Genomic DNA, 17,639 nt, shown 5'->3' on the forward strand with positions numbered 1-17,639 from the left:
CAAAATAGACCGAAAATGGAACAAATAAAAACGGAATGTGGGAAAAAATAAAACCGATTTCATCCGTCTCTGTTTCCTCCCTGGATCTGTTTGGTAATTCTGCCCCACATGATGTTTCTGAAAGCAGTTCTATCAGCATTCTGGGAGCTGATTGGTCCTTACAGCATCATTAGCTGCAATACTTGCTGTTTAATCTCAATATAATACTAGTAGTAATATTTTGCATAACTACAGTCATATAATTCATGCAACAGCTCAAAAAACAGTTTTAATAACACTAACCCAAATCAATATCGGAATCGAATCGGATCGAATCAAATCTTGATAATCGATTCTGAATCTTAAGAATCAGAATCGAATCGATTCTTGACATTTGAATCGATCCCCAGCCTTACACAGCAGCATGCATATGCTAAGCCAAGCGTCTGAGACAGCAGTTCAGTGCAAAAGAAAGACAGCTATGCCTCTCAAAATAATAGCTTCACCAAGTTTCCATGTTTCCCTTTGAGATACTTGAACCTTTGATTGCTATGTATTAAACCTTGAAGTTTGAGTTGAAGATTATCAACAGACACTTGTGAGATCTCTCTTTGCAAAGAGGACAGTTCAGAGTATGGACATCAGTGATCACAGAGCCTCTCCAGCACCTTTTTCAGTTCAGGCGAAATTGGTGCAGCGGGATGAAAGAGTTTGGCCTATAAGTCAAAACCAGCACAACCTGCCGTTTATGTTTCCAAGATTACGTACTGTAGAAAACATCAGGGACCGTCTGCTGTTTACTTAGACTCAATCCATGGGAAAATTACTTCAAGACCACTATTCACACTGGGCATCTTAAAGAATATGACTGAGTTCTGAGAGAGAAATGACCCGAAAGTCTCCTTGAGCATACACAAGAAGAAATACTACTACTAAATGAAGTTCAATCAGCCAACAAAGTCCCACTCCAACCGCCATCAATTCCCTAAGAACTCATACGTGAAAAAAGAGCAGAAATGGCTATGGTATGACTTTACATTGACCTCAATCACTGAGGTTTATGAATGCAGCAACATTATCCTGGCTGATTCTCCTCTGACTCGACTCCACACACAGACAGGACTTTGAAGCTAATAAACATCTACTAACCTGAACAGTTCAAATGAATAATATGTTTTCTTGCACGCTTTACAAGTCTTGCATTGGCTCATTTTCTGAAGAATCCAATTTATTACAAATGAGTCTGGTGATTAATGTTATTTTAATGGAATTTAAAGGACTTTTTGGATAGTTGGATTTTCACCCTCCCACTGTGTTGCAAACAGTACTGGAGTTGAGGGGGATGAGGGGGGATGGCATCCCTCCTGAAATAAAAACGGTCAAAATCATCCCCCCTTTCCATCCCTTATGTCATTTCATCAATGAATGTGGTTTTACTGCTATTTCAACATTTAGAGTCATCACCACAAAAATAACACCAGAAAAATAACTTATTTGACAATTTTCACCTGTTTCAAGTAAATTTTCACTTGAAATAAGTAGGAAAAATCTGCCAATGGGACAAGATTTATCTTCTCATTACAAGCAATACAATCTTGTTCCACATGCAGATTTTTCTACTTATTTCAAGTGAAAATCTACTTGAAACGGGAGAAAATTGTTGCTTTTTCCAGTGATGAGTCTTGTTTTAAGTGTAATGAGATCTTTTTACTAAAATGAGACATTTTAACTAGAAATAAGACAAATATTCTTGTTAAGATTTTTAGTTTTTGCAGTGATCCATTTTACTTATCCTGTGAAGGACCGAGTATATTGATAAGTTCAGAAAAGTGTTTTTTATTGTTGTGTTTTGATGTATTTGATGTAAGCCCAGTGGATATTTAAAGCTTACAGAAGGCTGCATTTAACTGCTGCTATGTCATTCCTGCAGTATTTCTGCAGGTGTTTTGGTCAGTGCTATTATTTGTAATATATTATATTCTCGCCTGAAAATAGCTGGGATAGGCTCCAGCAGACCCCCGTGACCCTGCAAAGGATAAAGCGGGTATAGATAATGAATGAATGAATGAATGAATGAATGAATGAATGAATGAATGAATGAATATTATATTATTTGTAATCAGCACAAATTATCTGTCCCCATATGATAAAATCCACCACCCCCCCTGATTTTTTTTTACAACTCGAGTACTGGTTGCAAACAAGCAAATAAATGAGATTTGTCTCTGAACTGATTATATCTGTGCTACACAATAAACTGCAAGCTCTGATAATGGGTTAATTAAGCTGAACATGTTTGAAACTACTTAATGTTAGCAAACCTTGTAATGATCTACACAGAGAAAAACACATTAAGGAGATACACTACTAACTGGTTGACCAACACGCCTGTTCATACTCTGTCAGCTGCGTAAACGGTTGGAACCGCATCAGGCTCTATAATTAGTTTGGTAGAAAAACTCTGTTTTTGGTCACAGCTAAACACACCGAGTAGTTTCTCCTAGAGCTGGGTATCGATTCAAATGTCAAGAATCGATTCGATTCCGATTCTTAAGATTCAGAATCGATTATCACCATTTGATTCGATCCGATTCGATTCGATATTGATTTGGGTTAGTGTTGCCTGGATTATATAACTGTAAAATAACTCTTGAAATAATAATTTCACAATAATTATTGTGAAATAACTAAGAAATAAATAACTCAAATAGGCATTTCAATATCCATTTAAAGTGCAAAAAAAGAAAGAAATTGCAACAGCTCAAGCAGTAAACAAGTTATTTTAGCTTGTCTGATTTATTCTGTCACCAGACACACAGCTTGCCATGAAGCACCTGGCATTTTTCAGGTATTTCATGACAAACCGTGTCCGATAACAGATAAACCAAACAAGCTATAGTAAATATAGATAATATGAACTTCATTGAACTAATATAACATTTAGAAATTTAAGCTGAAATGTCCAGCATTTTCTCTAAAGAAAAGTTAATTTAGTTCAGGAGTTTTCAAAACTACTGGGACTACTGGGATTAAAGTTCACCAGGCAAAGATGTAATGATGAAAAATGATGAAAAGACTTACTTCATTAATTCTTCACTTATACCTCAATGCAGACTCAATGAACAGTTAATAAAAAAGGTAATTACTCTTTCCTGTCACGGCAGATGATAGTCTTTTGACACAGTTACTACTGGACTTCACGGGGCTAGTGTCGGTTTTTATAACAAGTAGTAACACATCACGGTCATTCAGTACTCAATAGACAATAAAACAAACAATTTTAATCAGTCAAAAAGCATTCCTTGCTAGTAAGGAGCAGTGATTGGTACTATAAACCAGTGTCTCCCAACCTGGGGTCCGCGCCCCCCCTGGGAGGGCGCCAGAGATCTCTGGGGGGGAAACTTTGTCTGCTTTGAGGATATGCAGTTGTAAAAATTATATTTGCGCATGTTAAATATATAAAAAAAATCATAATAACATAGGGCTGTGCGATTAATCGATTTTAAATCTAAATCGGATTTATTAATCACAATCGATGTTAAAAAAAGGAAAATCGGAAAATGGATTTTCCTTTTTTGCAGCTGGCTGCATTACAGACAGAGCTCGTCTAGTCATCTTTGTTTGGTCAAGAAAATTGTAAATGTTGTCACTTTACTAAAGTCAAGGAGGATTTACAGTATCTTTCAATTGCACTTCATTCCCAATAGGGAAATTTGTTTGCTATTTTTCTTTAAAAATAAAGATAAAATATTTGAAACAATTTATTCCATTGTCTTTTGTAGTTTTACCAAAGAAATCGAAATCGAAATCGAAAATCGGGTTTTCAGAGAAAAAAAATCGGGATTTTATTTTTGTCCAAAATCGCCCAGCCCTATAATAACACAACTAATGGAATACAGTAATCCAAGTCTGTAAAAACCCACTTAGAAATATATTTTGGTCATTTTAAAATACTAAGTTATTTTGCAGGATTAAAACTTAAAAACATATTATTTCATTATTCAACATTTAATCATACTACTACTCCAACAAGTTGTTAAAGGAAAAATGTTAAAAATGTTTGCTCTCCTATTAAGAGACATTTTTCAGAAATTATTTTATGTCCTTGCAATTCTTTTTTGTGCGTATTTTATACATTGGTGACACAAAATGAAAGTGAGAAAGACAAAATCATATGTATATAGGGTAAACAAAGCGAAATGTATCAAAAAAACATAATTAATGTTAATTTTTTCAATGAAAGATTTGTAATGAATCACTTTACTCTTTTGGGGGGGGGCCAGGCTGGTCTTAGACACAAGTAAGGGGGGGGGCTCCAGGGAAAAAAGGTTGGGAACCGCTGCTATAAACTATTGTAGGACAGTAAAAAATGTGATTAAAGTCAGTTGATTCAATTCAAAACCGCATGAAGTACAATCTACCTGGAGTAGAGAGAGATATCGTGATTTTAAATTAATGAGCTTGCTGCGCTCCCTGTAAGTGGGAGAGGTAATGAGCGAGCACCTGTTAGCGTTTTTCAACGCGACCATGCAAAACAAACCAGATCCTGCAAAGATACGCAACACAAAACCCGACAGTTTCAAACGGAAGCAAATTTATCTGAGATGCAAAACAGTCATGAATTCAGAATATCCACCTGAGGCTTCTCACTCTTTTTTTTTACTGGTCATGGTTATTCAGTTGAAAAATAATAGCAGCAAAAAAATAAAAATGAAATAAAAAACACTCCCTGGGGAGGTGTGCGTCGTAAATCATGACTGTAGTGTGTGCACAGATAGATAGACAGATGTGTGATTAAATCAGTACAGTTTCTAATCACGGGGCTCGTCCCCACTGTCTGTCGTTGAGAGCCTTGGCACGTTCCAACGGGGGGGGACGCTGATTTACTACCATGACTTTGTTCCGTTCCCACAGCATCAGCAGGTGCTGGATGGGACGGAGACTCCCAGCAGCCACTTTAAAATTGGTTTTCTGCCTGACAGACTGCTGCAGTGCAGAACTCTCACCAACCTGCCTGTCTGTCTGAGAATATGTGCTTGTCTGTAGAGCAGTTTGCTCAACAATACTTAAGACTGCTGCAGTGGTGCAATTTGGGATATTAGAGAAAAATGCTCAGTTTCGCGTGTGATCAAATCAAGCATTTTGGAGGGGTTTGCGTGCAAGCTTGAGAGCGAGGAGAGAGTGATTGTGTCTGCTCCTGCACAAGGATGAATTCATCTAATGTATTAGATCTGAGTTAAAGCTGTGTGGCTTCTTTTCCCCGACAGTATCGTAGTATAACACTTATCGCTGCTTCTTTTTCAAGATCACATAAAGTTCTTTTCTTATGAAGTCTACACAGGGGGTGCACACTTCAGAGTATTTTAACCGTACTCTTTGTCTTCCTGTTACACTGTCTTCAGATTCGACAATTTTCCCATAAATCAAATCCAATAATGATTGTTTCAAGGATGAAGGACATAAAAAGAGTGATACGCTGGTAAAATATATAAAAGGTTTGAGTTATACTGACTCTTTTAACTTTTAGCAGGGCTCTACAAAGCACTTTCTCATTTATCTCCTCACACACTTATTCTACACACAATTTTTAGGACTTTTGATTTTAAAACGAGCATTTCAGAACCCTGACACATAAAGAGGCTGGTGATTGAAATGCAAAAGCATCTTCAGAAACACACAGCCCTCTTTTATGTCCTCTTTTATCATAATCCATAGTTTTTTTTTGCGTGATACCTGTTTGTGAACCTTCGTAAGCTGCTCCAGGTTGTTTTCAAGAAAGGAAATCTTTTGTTTCTGGGTGATAAATCCCCCAGAATCATCAGGCTCCATCGCTGCGCTCTGTCAATGGAAACACACAGCTGTCAGCATTGCATAATGTCAAATTGAAAGCCCTATTAATGTAGCTCTAAAAGGGTAGAGTCGTGTAGTTCAGGAAGAGTTCAGTTGCGCTGCGTACTTTTCGAACTCGAGCCGTGAGGTCTTGAACAAAAAGCTTGCGGAGGTTGTGGAGGGTGTTGAGCTCACGAGCCTTACAGTACGAAGACACAAGCAGATGGAGGAAAAAAAGTGTAGTTAGAGCATTTACAGAGTGTTTGGTGGATCATTAGCCCCTAAGGGGGCTCAGCGAACCGTGACAGCAAATAATGACTTACAACAGTCTCCTCCAGCCCTTTGAGATCCTGCTTTGACTGCTCATGCCGTTCATTGAGAAATCTATAGATAGACAGATAGATCGCAAGACATAAAGATTGAAAATTCAGACCGAATTTCTCTTTACCCAAATAATTACCTCATTCACGGCAGAATAATTCATGAATACAGAACAAAGGCAGCATAGACGACTGCCTCACTCATGGGATTGGTACCCATCTGTCATCTGATGCAATATGCTGCAAAGGTCAATGCAGAAAGAAGCCAATTAGGGGCCGGCTGCTACCTTATTCAAGAAAAAAAAAAAACATTTAATGGCAATGCAAAAGGACAGGAAGAAACAGACCGAAGAGTCGCAGACTGTACAGTCTACAGTCAGACCTCCGGAGTGAGTGGACAATGAAAAGATGAATAAAAAAAGATGAGAAATAACCTAGAGAAACGTAAGATGGGAATTGAAAGAGGCAGCTTGCCTGCTGGACTCCATATGGTGGGGTGTTTGAAAGTTGGCCAGGACAATAAGGCAGAGACTCACGTGAGTTCCTCCAGCTGCCGGCTCTTGCGATGGTCCTGACTTCTGAGACACTCGAAGTCACAGTGCAGGTGATCCAGCTCCAACTGCTGCTTCTGGTTACAGCTGCAAACACCAGGAAGTGGTACACTCAGTACTGGAGTTGAGGGGGATGAGGGGGGATGGCATCCCCCCCTGAAATAAAAACGGTCAAAATCATCCCCCCTGTAAAACTGACATCCGCCCTTTCCATCCCTTATGTCATTTCATCAATGAATGTGGTTTTACTGCTATTTCAACATTTAGAGTCATCACCAGAAAAATAACTTATTTGACAATTTTCACCTGTTTCAAGTACTTTGAACTTGAAATAAGTAGAAAGATCTGCCAGTGGGACAAGATTTATCTTCTCATTACAAGCAAAGAAATCTTGTTCCACTGGCAGATTTTTCTACTTATTTCAAGTAAAAATCTACTTGAAACAGGTGAAAATTGTTGTTTTTTCCAGTGATGAGTCTTGTTTTAAGTGTAATGAGATTTTTTTTACTAAAATGAGACATTTTAACTAGAAATAGGACAAATATTCTTAAGATTTTGAGTTTTTGCAGTGATCCATGTTACTTATCCTGTGAAGGACAGAGTCATATTGATAAGTTCAGAAAACTGTTTTTTATTGTTGTGTTTTGATGTATTTGATGTAAGCCCAGTGGATATTTAAAGCTTACAGAAGGCTGCATTTAACTGCTGCTATGTCATTCCTGCAGTATTTCTGCAGGTGTTTTGGTCACTGCTATTATTTGTAATTTATTATATTATTTGTAATCAGCACAAATGATCTGTCCCCATATGATGAAATCCACCATCCCCCCTGATTTTTTTTTACAACTCGAGTACTGGGTACACTGAAGAATTTATTTATATTCAAAAATATTTAAATTCAACTTGGAAATAATCTCTCTGGAGGGTATATTGGCAGAATAGAACACAGAATATGCAATACCACCTAAAATATGACCAATTTCCTCTTTAAGCCTAAGATTTGAATGTTGTGTTGTTTGCACAGATTTGACTCAAACCGTAATATTTATTTCCCTAACAGCATGATTGCTTTTGATATTATTTATTTCATCTTATCCTGACAACCACTCGTGAATCACATGAAAATAAATAATCTGTATTGACTCTAAGGAAAAATCAAAAGTGTGTATGTATGAAATAATGAAGAACCATTTTTGTATAACTCTGGAGGTGATATATGGAAACATTCCGACTCAAGTGTTTTCTGGTATAACTTGTGACTACTACTGGAATTGCTAGTTATTGACCTGGGAGATACAGTAGTTATTAATCTCTAGATAACCCATTTCGGTTTCGTTCTCATTTAATTTTTTTTATTTTCTTATTTAAGTTTACATTCATTGCACTACTACTATTTTTTTGTTATGTCACTATATTAGTATCTTTTTATTATTATTTATTAGGGCCCGAGCACCTTCAGTGCGAAGGCCCTATTGTATCTGTAGGAATTTTTTTTTTTCTTTTTCTTTTTCTTTTTCTTTTTCTTCTGACGAAAGGAGGGCCTTTTTGCCCCCCTAAACGTGCCCAAAAAGTCACCAAATTTTGCATGCAAGTCAGGCCTGGCGAAAAATTTGATATTTAATGGTTTACATTAATGGGCGTAACAAAATGGCTCAACAGCGCCCCCCGGAAAACTTTGTGACTCAAGCCCCACAATACGGTTTGACGTACATGCACGAAAATCGCTACACACCTGTATCAGTACACAACTTAAAGAAAAGTCTCTTGGCGACATGGCCGAAAACGAACAGGAAGTCAGCCATTTTGAATTAATCGTGTCACTTTGGCGCAATTTATGCCATTCCTTCGGCAGTTAATACGGCCCGAACCGTAACGTGCCCCCAGGTGTGTTATACATCAAAATGTGCGTCTCCATCCTGCGACAACACGCATTACTTTTCTCTTTCAAAAGCGTTACCATGGCGACGCTAGACGCCAAAAAGCGCGCCCACCCTTCATCTGGTTGGTTCAGACCGAAAAAACTTTGCGCCTCAAGCCCCAGAATACGGTTTGACGTACATGAACGAAAATCGGTACAGACCTGTATCATGTCGCAACTTAAAGAAAAGTCTCTTGACGCCATGGCCGAAACCGAACAGGAAGTCGGCCATTTTAAACATTCTGAATTAATCGCGTCATTTTGGAGCAATATGAGCCATTCCTTCAAGAATTAATACGGCCCGAACCGTAACATGCACCCAGGTGTGTTATACATTAAAATGTGCGTCTCAATCCTGCGACTACGCGCATTACTTTTCTCTTTCAAAAGTGTTACCGTGGCGACGCTAGACGGCAAAAAGCGCGCCCCCCTTCATCTTATTGGTCCATATTTGATAGTTCCCCAAAAGGCACCAAATTTGGCATGCAAGCCAGGCCTGGCGATAAATTTGATATTTTATGGTTTACATTAATGGGCGTGGCAAAATGGCTAAACAGCGCCCCCTAGAAAACTTTGTGCATCAAGCCCCACAATACGGTTTGACGTACATGCACGAAAATCGCTACACAACTGTATCATGGCACAACTTAAAGAAAAGTCTCTTGGAGCCATGGCCGAAACCGAACAGGAAGTCGGCCATTTTGAATTAATTGTGTAATTTTGGCGCAATTTATGCCATTCCTTCGGCAATTAATACAGCCCGAACCGTAATGTGCACCCAGGTGTGTTATACATCAAAATGTGCGTCTCCATCCTGCGACTACGCGCATTACTTTTCTCTTTCAAAAGTGTTACCGTGGCGACGCTAGACGCCAAAAGGCACGCCCCCCCTTCATCTGATTGGTCCATATTTGATAGTTCTCCAAAAGTCACCAAATTTTGCATGCAAGCCAGGCTTGGCGATAAATTTGATATTTCATGGTTTGCATTAATGGGCGTGGCCTAACGGCTCAACAGCGCCTCCTAGAATACTTTTATCTGCCATAACTTTTGAATGGTTTGACATAGGAAGTCGTGGATGGTGTCATGGGACTCTGTAATGAGTCCTTAAGCTTCGTTGGCCTTAATTAGCCCCACCCCTTCTTCTGATTGGTTGTCCCGATTTTCTGCTATAACTTTGGAATGGTTTGACATAGAGAGTCGTGGGTGGTGTCATCAGATTCTGTATGGAGTCCTTGACCTTCATTGGCCTGAATTAGCCCCGCCCCTTCTTCTGATTGGTTGTCCATTTTTTCTGCTATAACTTTTGAATGGTTTGACATAGGAATTCGTGGGTGGTGTCATTTCTGATATGCTTATGGGGGGAGGTGGCCGTGAGTGCGAGGGCCCGTTCATCGCTGCTTGCAGCTTTAATTATTATTAGGGCCCGAGCACTTGCAGTGCGAAGGCCCTATTGTATTTGCAGGAATTTTTATTATTATTATTATTAGGGCCCGAGCACTTGCAGTGCGAAGGCCCTATTGTATTTGCAGGAATTTTTATTAGGGCCCGAGCACTTGCAGTGCGAAGGCCCTATTGTATTTGCAGGAATTTTTATTATTATTAATATTATTATTATTTTTCTTCTGACAAAGTGATGGCCTTTTTGCCCCCCTTAACATGCCCAAAAAGTCACCAAATTTTGCACCCAAGTCAGGCCTGGCGAAAAATTTGATATTTAATGGTTTGCATTAATGGGCGTGGTAAAATGGCTCAACAGCGCCCCCTTGAAAACTTTGTGCCTCAAGCCCCACGATACGGTTTGACGTACATGCACGAAAATCGGTACACACCTGTATCATTGGACAACTTAAACAAAAGTCTCTTGGCGACATGGCCGAAACCGAACAGGAAGTCGGCCATTTTGAATTAATCGTGTCATTTTGGCGAAATTTATGCCATTCCTTCGAAAGTTAATTCAGCCCGAACCGTAACGTGCCCCCAGGTGTGTTACACATCAAAATGTGCGTCTCCCTCCTGCGACCACACGCATTACTTTTCTCTTTCAAAAGCGTTACCGTGGCGACGCTAGACGCCAAAAAGCGCGCCCACCCTTCATCTCGTTGCTTCAGACAGAAAAAACTTTGCGCCTCAAGCCCCATAATACGGTTGGACGTACCTGAACGAAAATCGGTACAATCCTGTATCATGTCGCAACTAAAAGAAAAGTCTCTTGGCGCCATGGACGAAAACGAACAGGAAGTCGGCCATTTTGAACATTCTGAATTAATCGCGTAATTTTGGAGCAATATATGCCATTCCTTCGAGAATTAATTCAGCCCGAACCGTATCGTGAACCCAGATGTGTTATACATCAAAATGTGCGTCTCCATCCTGCGACTACACGCATTACTTTTCTCTTTGAAAAGTGTTACCGTGGCGACGCTAGACGCCAACAAGCGCACCCCCCCTTCATCTGATTGGTCCATATTTGATAGTTCCCCAAAAGGCACCAAATTTGGCATGCAAGCCAGGCCTGGCGATAAATTTGATATTTCATGGTTTGCATTAATGGGCGTGGAAAAATGGCTCAACAGCGCCCCCCGGAAAACTTTGTGCCTCAAGCCCCACAATACGGTTTGACGTACATGCACGAAAATCGCTACACACCTGTATCATGGCACAACTTAAAGAAAAGTCTCTTGGAGCCATGGGCGAAACCGAACAGGATGTCGGCCATTTTGAATAAATTGTGTCATTTTGGCGAAATTTATGCCATTCCTTCGGCAGTTAATTCAGCCCGAACCGTAACGTGCACCCAGGTGTGTTATACATCAAAATGTGCGTCTCCATCCTGCGACTACACGCATTACTTTTCTCTTTCAAAAGTGTTACCGTGGCGACGCTAGACGCCAACAAGCGCACCCCCCCTTCATCTGATTGGTCCATATTTGATAGTTCCCCAAAAGGCACCAAATTTGGCATGCAAGCCAGGCCTGGCGGTAAATTTGATATTTTATGGTTTACATTAATGGGCGTGGCAAAATGGCTCAACAGCGCCCCCCGGAAAACTTTGTGCCTCAAGCCCCACGATACGGTTTGACGTACATGCACGAAAATCGCTACACACCTGTATCATGGCACAACTTCAAGAAAAGTCTCTTGGAGCCATGCCCGAAACCGAACAGGAAGTCGGCCATTTTGAATTAATTGTGTAATTTTGGCGCAATTTATGCCATTCCTTCGGCAATTAATACGGACCGAACCGTATCGTGCACCCAGGTGTGTTATACATCAAAATGTGCGTCTCCATCCTGGGACTACACGCATTACTTTTCTCTTTCAAAAGTGTTACCGTGGCGACGCTAGACGCCAAAAGGCGCGCCCCCCCTTCATCTGATTGGTCCATATTTGATAGTTCTCCAAAAGTAATCAAATTTTGCATGCAAGTCAGACTTGGCGATACATTTGATATTTCATGGTTTGCATTAATGGGCGTGGCCTAACGGCTCAACAACGCCCCCTAGAATACTTTTATCTGCCATAACTTTTGAATGGTTTGACATAGGAAGTTGTGGGTGGTGTCATGGGACTCTGTAATGAGTCCTTAAGCTTCGTTGGCCTTAATTAGCCCCGCCCCTTCTTCTGATTGGTTGTCCCTTTTTTCTGCTATAACTTTTTAATGGTTTGACTCCCGCTTCCTGATTCAAACGTCTGCCGGCCCCGCCCCCCGACCAATCAGTGGCGAGTAGGGTGATGACGGCCCCGCCCCCCGACCAATCAGCTGTTGTAATGTGGTGACGTTAGAAATAGTCCCGTGCTCAGCCCGGTTAGAACCTCGGTAGATAAAAAAAAAAAAACCTCGGTAGAATGGTTACAGAAAAAGTAATAATAAAATAGTAGTGTTTTACTAATATTTATACCTTACAAATATTAAAAAAATTAGGAAAAAAAAGTTCCAGACATTATATCGCTATCTTGGTCTCTCCTAAGCCAGTAAGTCAAAGTGACTGATCAGCTGAGATATAGCTCAACCAGATCATTGCGATCTTTGGTGCCGGTGGTTGGGAGTTCGAGCCTGGCAGGATGCTGAAATCTTTGTAAGCAAATTTTGTGTTTTTTTTACATCAAGATCTGCGTCTCTTTCCTGCGACGACGCACATTACTTTTCTCTTTCAAAAGTGTTACCGTGGCGACGCTAGACGTGAAAAAGCGCTCGTCCCCTTCATCTGATTGGTCCATATTTGATAGTTCTCCAAAAGTCACCAAATTTTGCATGCAAGCCAGGCCTGGTGATACATTTGATATTTAATGGTTTGCATTAATGGGCGTGGCCTAACGGCTCAACAGCGCCCCCTAGAATACTTTTCTCTGCCATAACTTTTGAATGGTTTGACATAGGAAGTTGTGGGTGGTGTCATGGGACTCTGTAATGAGTCCTTGACCTTCATTGGCCTGAATTAGCCCCGCCCCTTCCTCTGATTGGTTGTTCCTTTTTTCTGCTATAACTTTTGAATGGGTTGACATAGAGAGTCGTGGGTGGTGTCATTTCTGATATGCTTATGGGGGGCGGTGGACGTGAGTGCGAGGGCCCGTTCATCGCTGCTTGCAGCTTTAATTATTATTATTTTTTTTTTTCTTCTGACAAAGTGATGGCCTTTTTGCCCCCCTTAACATGCCCAAAAAGTCACCAAATTTTGCACCCAAGTCAGGCCTGGCGAAAAATTTGATATTTAATGGTTTGCATTAATAGGCGTGGTAAAATGGCTCAACAGCGCCCCCTTGAAAACTTTGTGCCTCAAGCCCCACGATACGGTTTGACGTACATGCACGAAAATCGGTACACACCTGTATCATGGGACAACTTAAAGAAAAGTCTCTTGGCGTCATGCCCGAAACCAAACAGGAAGTCGGCCATTTTGAATTAATCGTGTCACTTTGGCGCAATTTATGCCATTCCTTCGAGAGTTAATTCAGCCCGAACCGTAACGTGAACCCAGGTGTGTTATACATCAAAATGTGCGTCTCCATCCTGCGACTACACGCATTACTTTTCTCTTTCAAAAGTGTTACCGTGGCGACGCTAGACGCCAACAAGCGCACCCCCCCTTCATCTGATTGGTCCATATTTGATAGTTCCCCAAAAGGCACCAAATTTGGCATGCAAGCCAGGCCTGGCGATAAATTTGATATTTCATGGTTTACATTAATGGGCGTGGCAAAATGGCTCAACAGCGCCCCCCGGAAAACTTTGTGCCTCAAGCCCCACAATACGGTTTGACGTACATGCACGAAAATCGCTACACACCTGTATCATGGCACAACTTAAAGAAAAGTCTCTTGGAGCCATGGCCGAAACCGAACAGGATGTCGGCCATTTTGAATAAATTGTGTCATTTTGGCGAAATTTATGCCATTCCTTCGGCAGTTAATTCAGCCCGAACCATAACGTGCACCCAGGTGTGATATACATCAAAATGTGCGTCTACATCCTGCGACACCACGCATTACTTTTCTCTTTCAAAACTGTTACCGTGGCGTTGTTAGACGCCAAAAGGCGCGCCCCCCCTTCATGTGATTGGTCCATATTTGATAGTTCTCCAAAAGTCACCAAATTTTGCATGCAAGCCAGACTTGGCGATAAATTTGATATTTCATGGTTTGCATTAATGGGCGTGGCCTAACGGCTCAACAGCGCCCCCTAGAATAATTTTATCTGCCATAACTTTTGAATGGTTTGACATAGGAAGTTGTGGGTGGTGTCATGGGACTCTGTAATGAGTCCTTAAGCTTCGTTGGCCTTAATTAGCCCCGCCCCCTCTTCTGATTGGTTGTCCCGATTTTCTGCTATAACTTTGGAATGGTTTAACATAGAGAGTCGTGGGTGGTGTCATCAGATTCTTTATGGAGTCCTTGACCTTCATTGGCCTGAATTAGCCCCGCCCCTTCTTCTGATTGGTTGTCCCTTTTTTCTGCTATAACCTTTTAATGGTTTGACATAGGAAGTCGTGGGTGGTGTCATGGGACTCTGTAATGAGTCCTTAAACTTAGTTGGCCTTAATTAGCCCCGCCCCTTCTTCTGATTGGTTGTCCCGATTTTCTGCTATAACTTTGGAATGGTTTGACATAGGGAGTCGTGGGTGGGGTCATCAGATTCTTTATGGAGTCCTTGACCTTCATTGGCCTGAATTAGCCCCGCCCCTTCTTCTGATTCGTTGCCCCGATTTTCTGCTATAACTTTTGAATGGTTTGACATAGAGAGTCGTGGGTGGTGTCATCAGATACTGTATGGAGTCCTTGACCTTCATTGGCCTGAATTAGCCCCGCCCCTTCTTCTGATTGGTTGTCCCTTTTTTCTGCTATAACTTTTGAATGGTTTGACATAGGAAGTCGTGGGTGGTGTCTTTTCTGATATGCTTATGGGGGGCGGTGGCCGTGAGTGCGAGGGCCCGTTCATCGCTGCTTGCAGCTTTAATTATTATTATTAGGGCCCGAGCACCTTCAGTGCGAAGGCCCTATTGTATTTGCAGGAATTTTTCTTCTTATTATTATTTTTCTTCTGACAAAGTGATGGCCTTTTTGCCCCCCTTAACATGCCCAAAAAGTCACCAAATTTTAAACCCAAGTCAGGCCTGGCGAAAAATTTGATATTTAATGGTTTGCATTAATTGGCGTGGTAAAATGGCTCAACAGCGCCCCCTTGAAAACTTTGTGCCTCAAGCCCCACGATACGGTTTGACGTACATGCACGAAAATCGGTACACACCTGTATCATGGCGCAACTTAAAGAAAAGTCTCTGGGCGTCATGTCGAGAAACCGAACAGGAAGTCGGCCATTTTGAATTAATCGTGTCATTTTGGCGAAATTTATGCATTCCTTCGGCAGTTAATTCAGCCCGAACCGTAACCTTCCCCCAAGTGTGTTATACATCAAAATGTGCGTCTCCATCCTCCGACCCCACGCATTACTTTTCTCTTTCAAAATCGTTACCGTGGCGACGCTAGACGCCAAAAAGCGTGCCCACCCTTCATCTGATTGGTTCAGACAGAAAAAACTTTGCGCCTCAAGCCCCATAATACGCTTTGACGTACATGAACGAAAATCGGTACACACCTGTATCAGTACACAACTTAAAGAAAAGTCTCTTGGCGCCATGGCCGAAACCGAACAGGAAGTCGGCCATTTTGAACATTCTGCATTAATCGCGTAATTTTGGAGCAATATATGCCATTCCTTCGAGAATTAATTCAGCCCGAACCGTATCGTGAACCCAGATGTGTTATACATCAAAATGTGCGTCTCCATCCTGCGACTATACGCATTACTTTTCTCTTTCAAAAGTGTTACCGTGGCGACGCTAGACGCCAAAAAGCGCGCCGCCCTTCATCTGATTGGTCCATATTTGATAGTTCCCCAAAAGGCACCAAATGTTGCACCCAAGCCAGGCCTGGCGAATAATTTGGTATTTAATGGTTTGCATTAATGGGCGTGGCAAAATGGCTCAACAGCGCCCCCTTGAAAAATTTGTGCCTCAAGCCCCACAATACGGTTAGACGTACATGCACGAAAATCGGTACACACCTGTATCATGGCGCAACTTAAACAAAAGTCTCTTGGGGTCATGCCCGAAACCGAACAGGATGTCGGCCATTTTGAATTAATCGTGTCATTTTGGCGAAATTTATGCCATCCCTTCTGCAGTTAATTCAGCCCGAACCGTAACGTGTCCCCAAGTGTGTTATACATCAAAATGTGCGTCTCCATCCTGCGACTACGCGCATTACTTTTCTCTTTCAAAAGTGTTACCGTGGCGACGCTAGACGCCAAAAGGCGCGCCCCCCCTTCATCTGATTGGTCCATATTTGATAGTTCTCCAAAAGTCACCAAATTTTGCATGCAAGCCAGGCCTGGCGATAAATTTGATATTTCATGGCTAACGGGCGTGGCCTAACGGCTCAACAGCGCCCCCTAGAATACTTTTCTCTGCCATAACTTTTGAATGGTTTGACATAGAGAGTCGTGGGTGGTGTCATGGGACTCTGTAATGAGTCCTCAAGTTTCGTTGGCCTTAATTAGCCCCGCCCCTTCTTCTGATTGGTTGTCCCGATTTTCTGCTATAACTTTGGAATGGTTTGACATACAGAGTCGTGGGTGGTGCCATCAGATTCTTTATGGAGTCCTTGACCTTCATTGGCCTGAATTAGCCCCGCCTCTTCTTCTGATTGGTTGTCCCTTTTTTCTGCTATAACTTTTGAATGGTTTGACATAGGAAGTCGTGGGTGGTGTCATGGGACTCTGTAATGAGTTCTTGAGCTTCGTTGGCCTTAATTAGCCCCGCCCCTTCTTCTGATTGGTTGTCCCGATTTTCTGCTATAACTTTGGAATGGTTTGACATAGAGAGTCGTTGGTGGTGTCATCAGATTCTGTATGGAGTCCTTGACCTTCATTGGCCTGAATTAGCCCCGCCCCTTCTTCTGATTGGTTGTCCCTTTCTTCTGCTGTAACTTTTGAATGGTTTGACATAGGAAGTCGTTGGTGTTGTCATTTCTGATATGCTTATGGGGGGCGGTGGCCGTGAGTGCGAGGGCCCGTTCATCGCTGCTTGCAGCTTTAATTAGGGCCCGAGCACCTTCAGTGCGAAGGCCCTATTGTATCTGTAGGAATTCTTCGCGTTATTATTATTATTATTATTATTTTTCTGACGAAAGGAGGGCCTTTTTGCCCCCCTAAGCGTGCCCAAAAAGTCACCAAATTTTGCATGCAAGTCCGGCCTGGCGAAAAATTTGATATTTAATGTTTTGCATTAATGGGCGTGGCAAAATGGCTCAACAGCGCCCCCTTGAAAACTTTGTGCCTCAAGCCCCACGATACGTTTTGACGTACATGCACGAAAATCGGTACACACCTGTATCATGGCCCAACTTAAAGAAAAGTCTCTGGGCGTCATGTCGAGAAACCGAACAGGAAGTCGGCCATTTTGAATTAATCGTGTCATTTTGGCGAAATTTATGCCTTCCTTCGGCAGTTAATACGGCCCGAACCGTAACGTGCACCCAGGTGTG

General features: G+C 41.6%; 1 protein-coding gene across 2 annotated transcripts in view; it reads right to left on the reverse strand.

Moving 5' to 3' along the window:
* kif5ab (kinesin family member 5A, b) overlaps positions 1–17,639 on the reverse strand; it is a 135,333-nt gene that overhangs the window by 15,527 nt on the left and 102,167 nt on the right. For both annotated transcript variants that reach the window (XM_061726710.1, XM_061726709.1), the window contains exons 20-23: positions 6,665–6,766; positions 6,132–6,192; positions 5,936–6,007; positions 5,713–5,817 (exon numbers count right to left, since the gene is read on the reverse strand). In XM_061726710.1, the coding sequence (XP_061582694.1) occupies positions 5,713–5,817; positions 5,936–6,007; positions 6,132–6,192; positions 6,665–6,766 (340 nt within the window). The remainder of the gene's footprint in view (positions 1–5,712; positions 5,818–5,935; positions 6,008–6,131; positions 6,193–6,664; positions 6,767–17,639) is intronic.

This window comes from Cololabis saira, chromosome 8 (genome assembly GCF_033807715.1).
Source record: "Cololabis saira isolate AMF1-May2022 chromosome 8, fColSai1.1, whole genome shotgun sequence".
Classification (NCBI taxonomy): domain Eukaryota; kingdom Metazoa; phylum Chordata; class Actinopteri; order Beloniformes; family Belonidae; genus Cololabis; species Cololabis saira.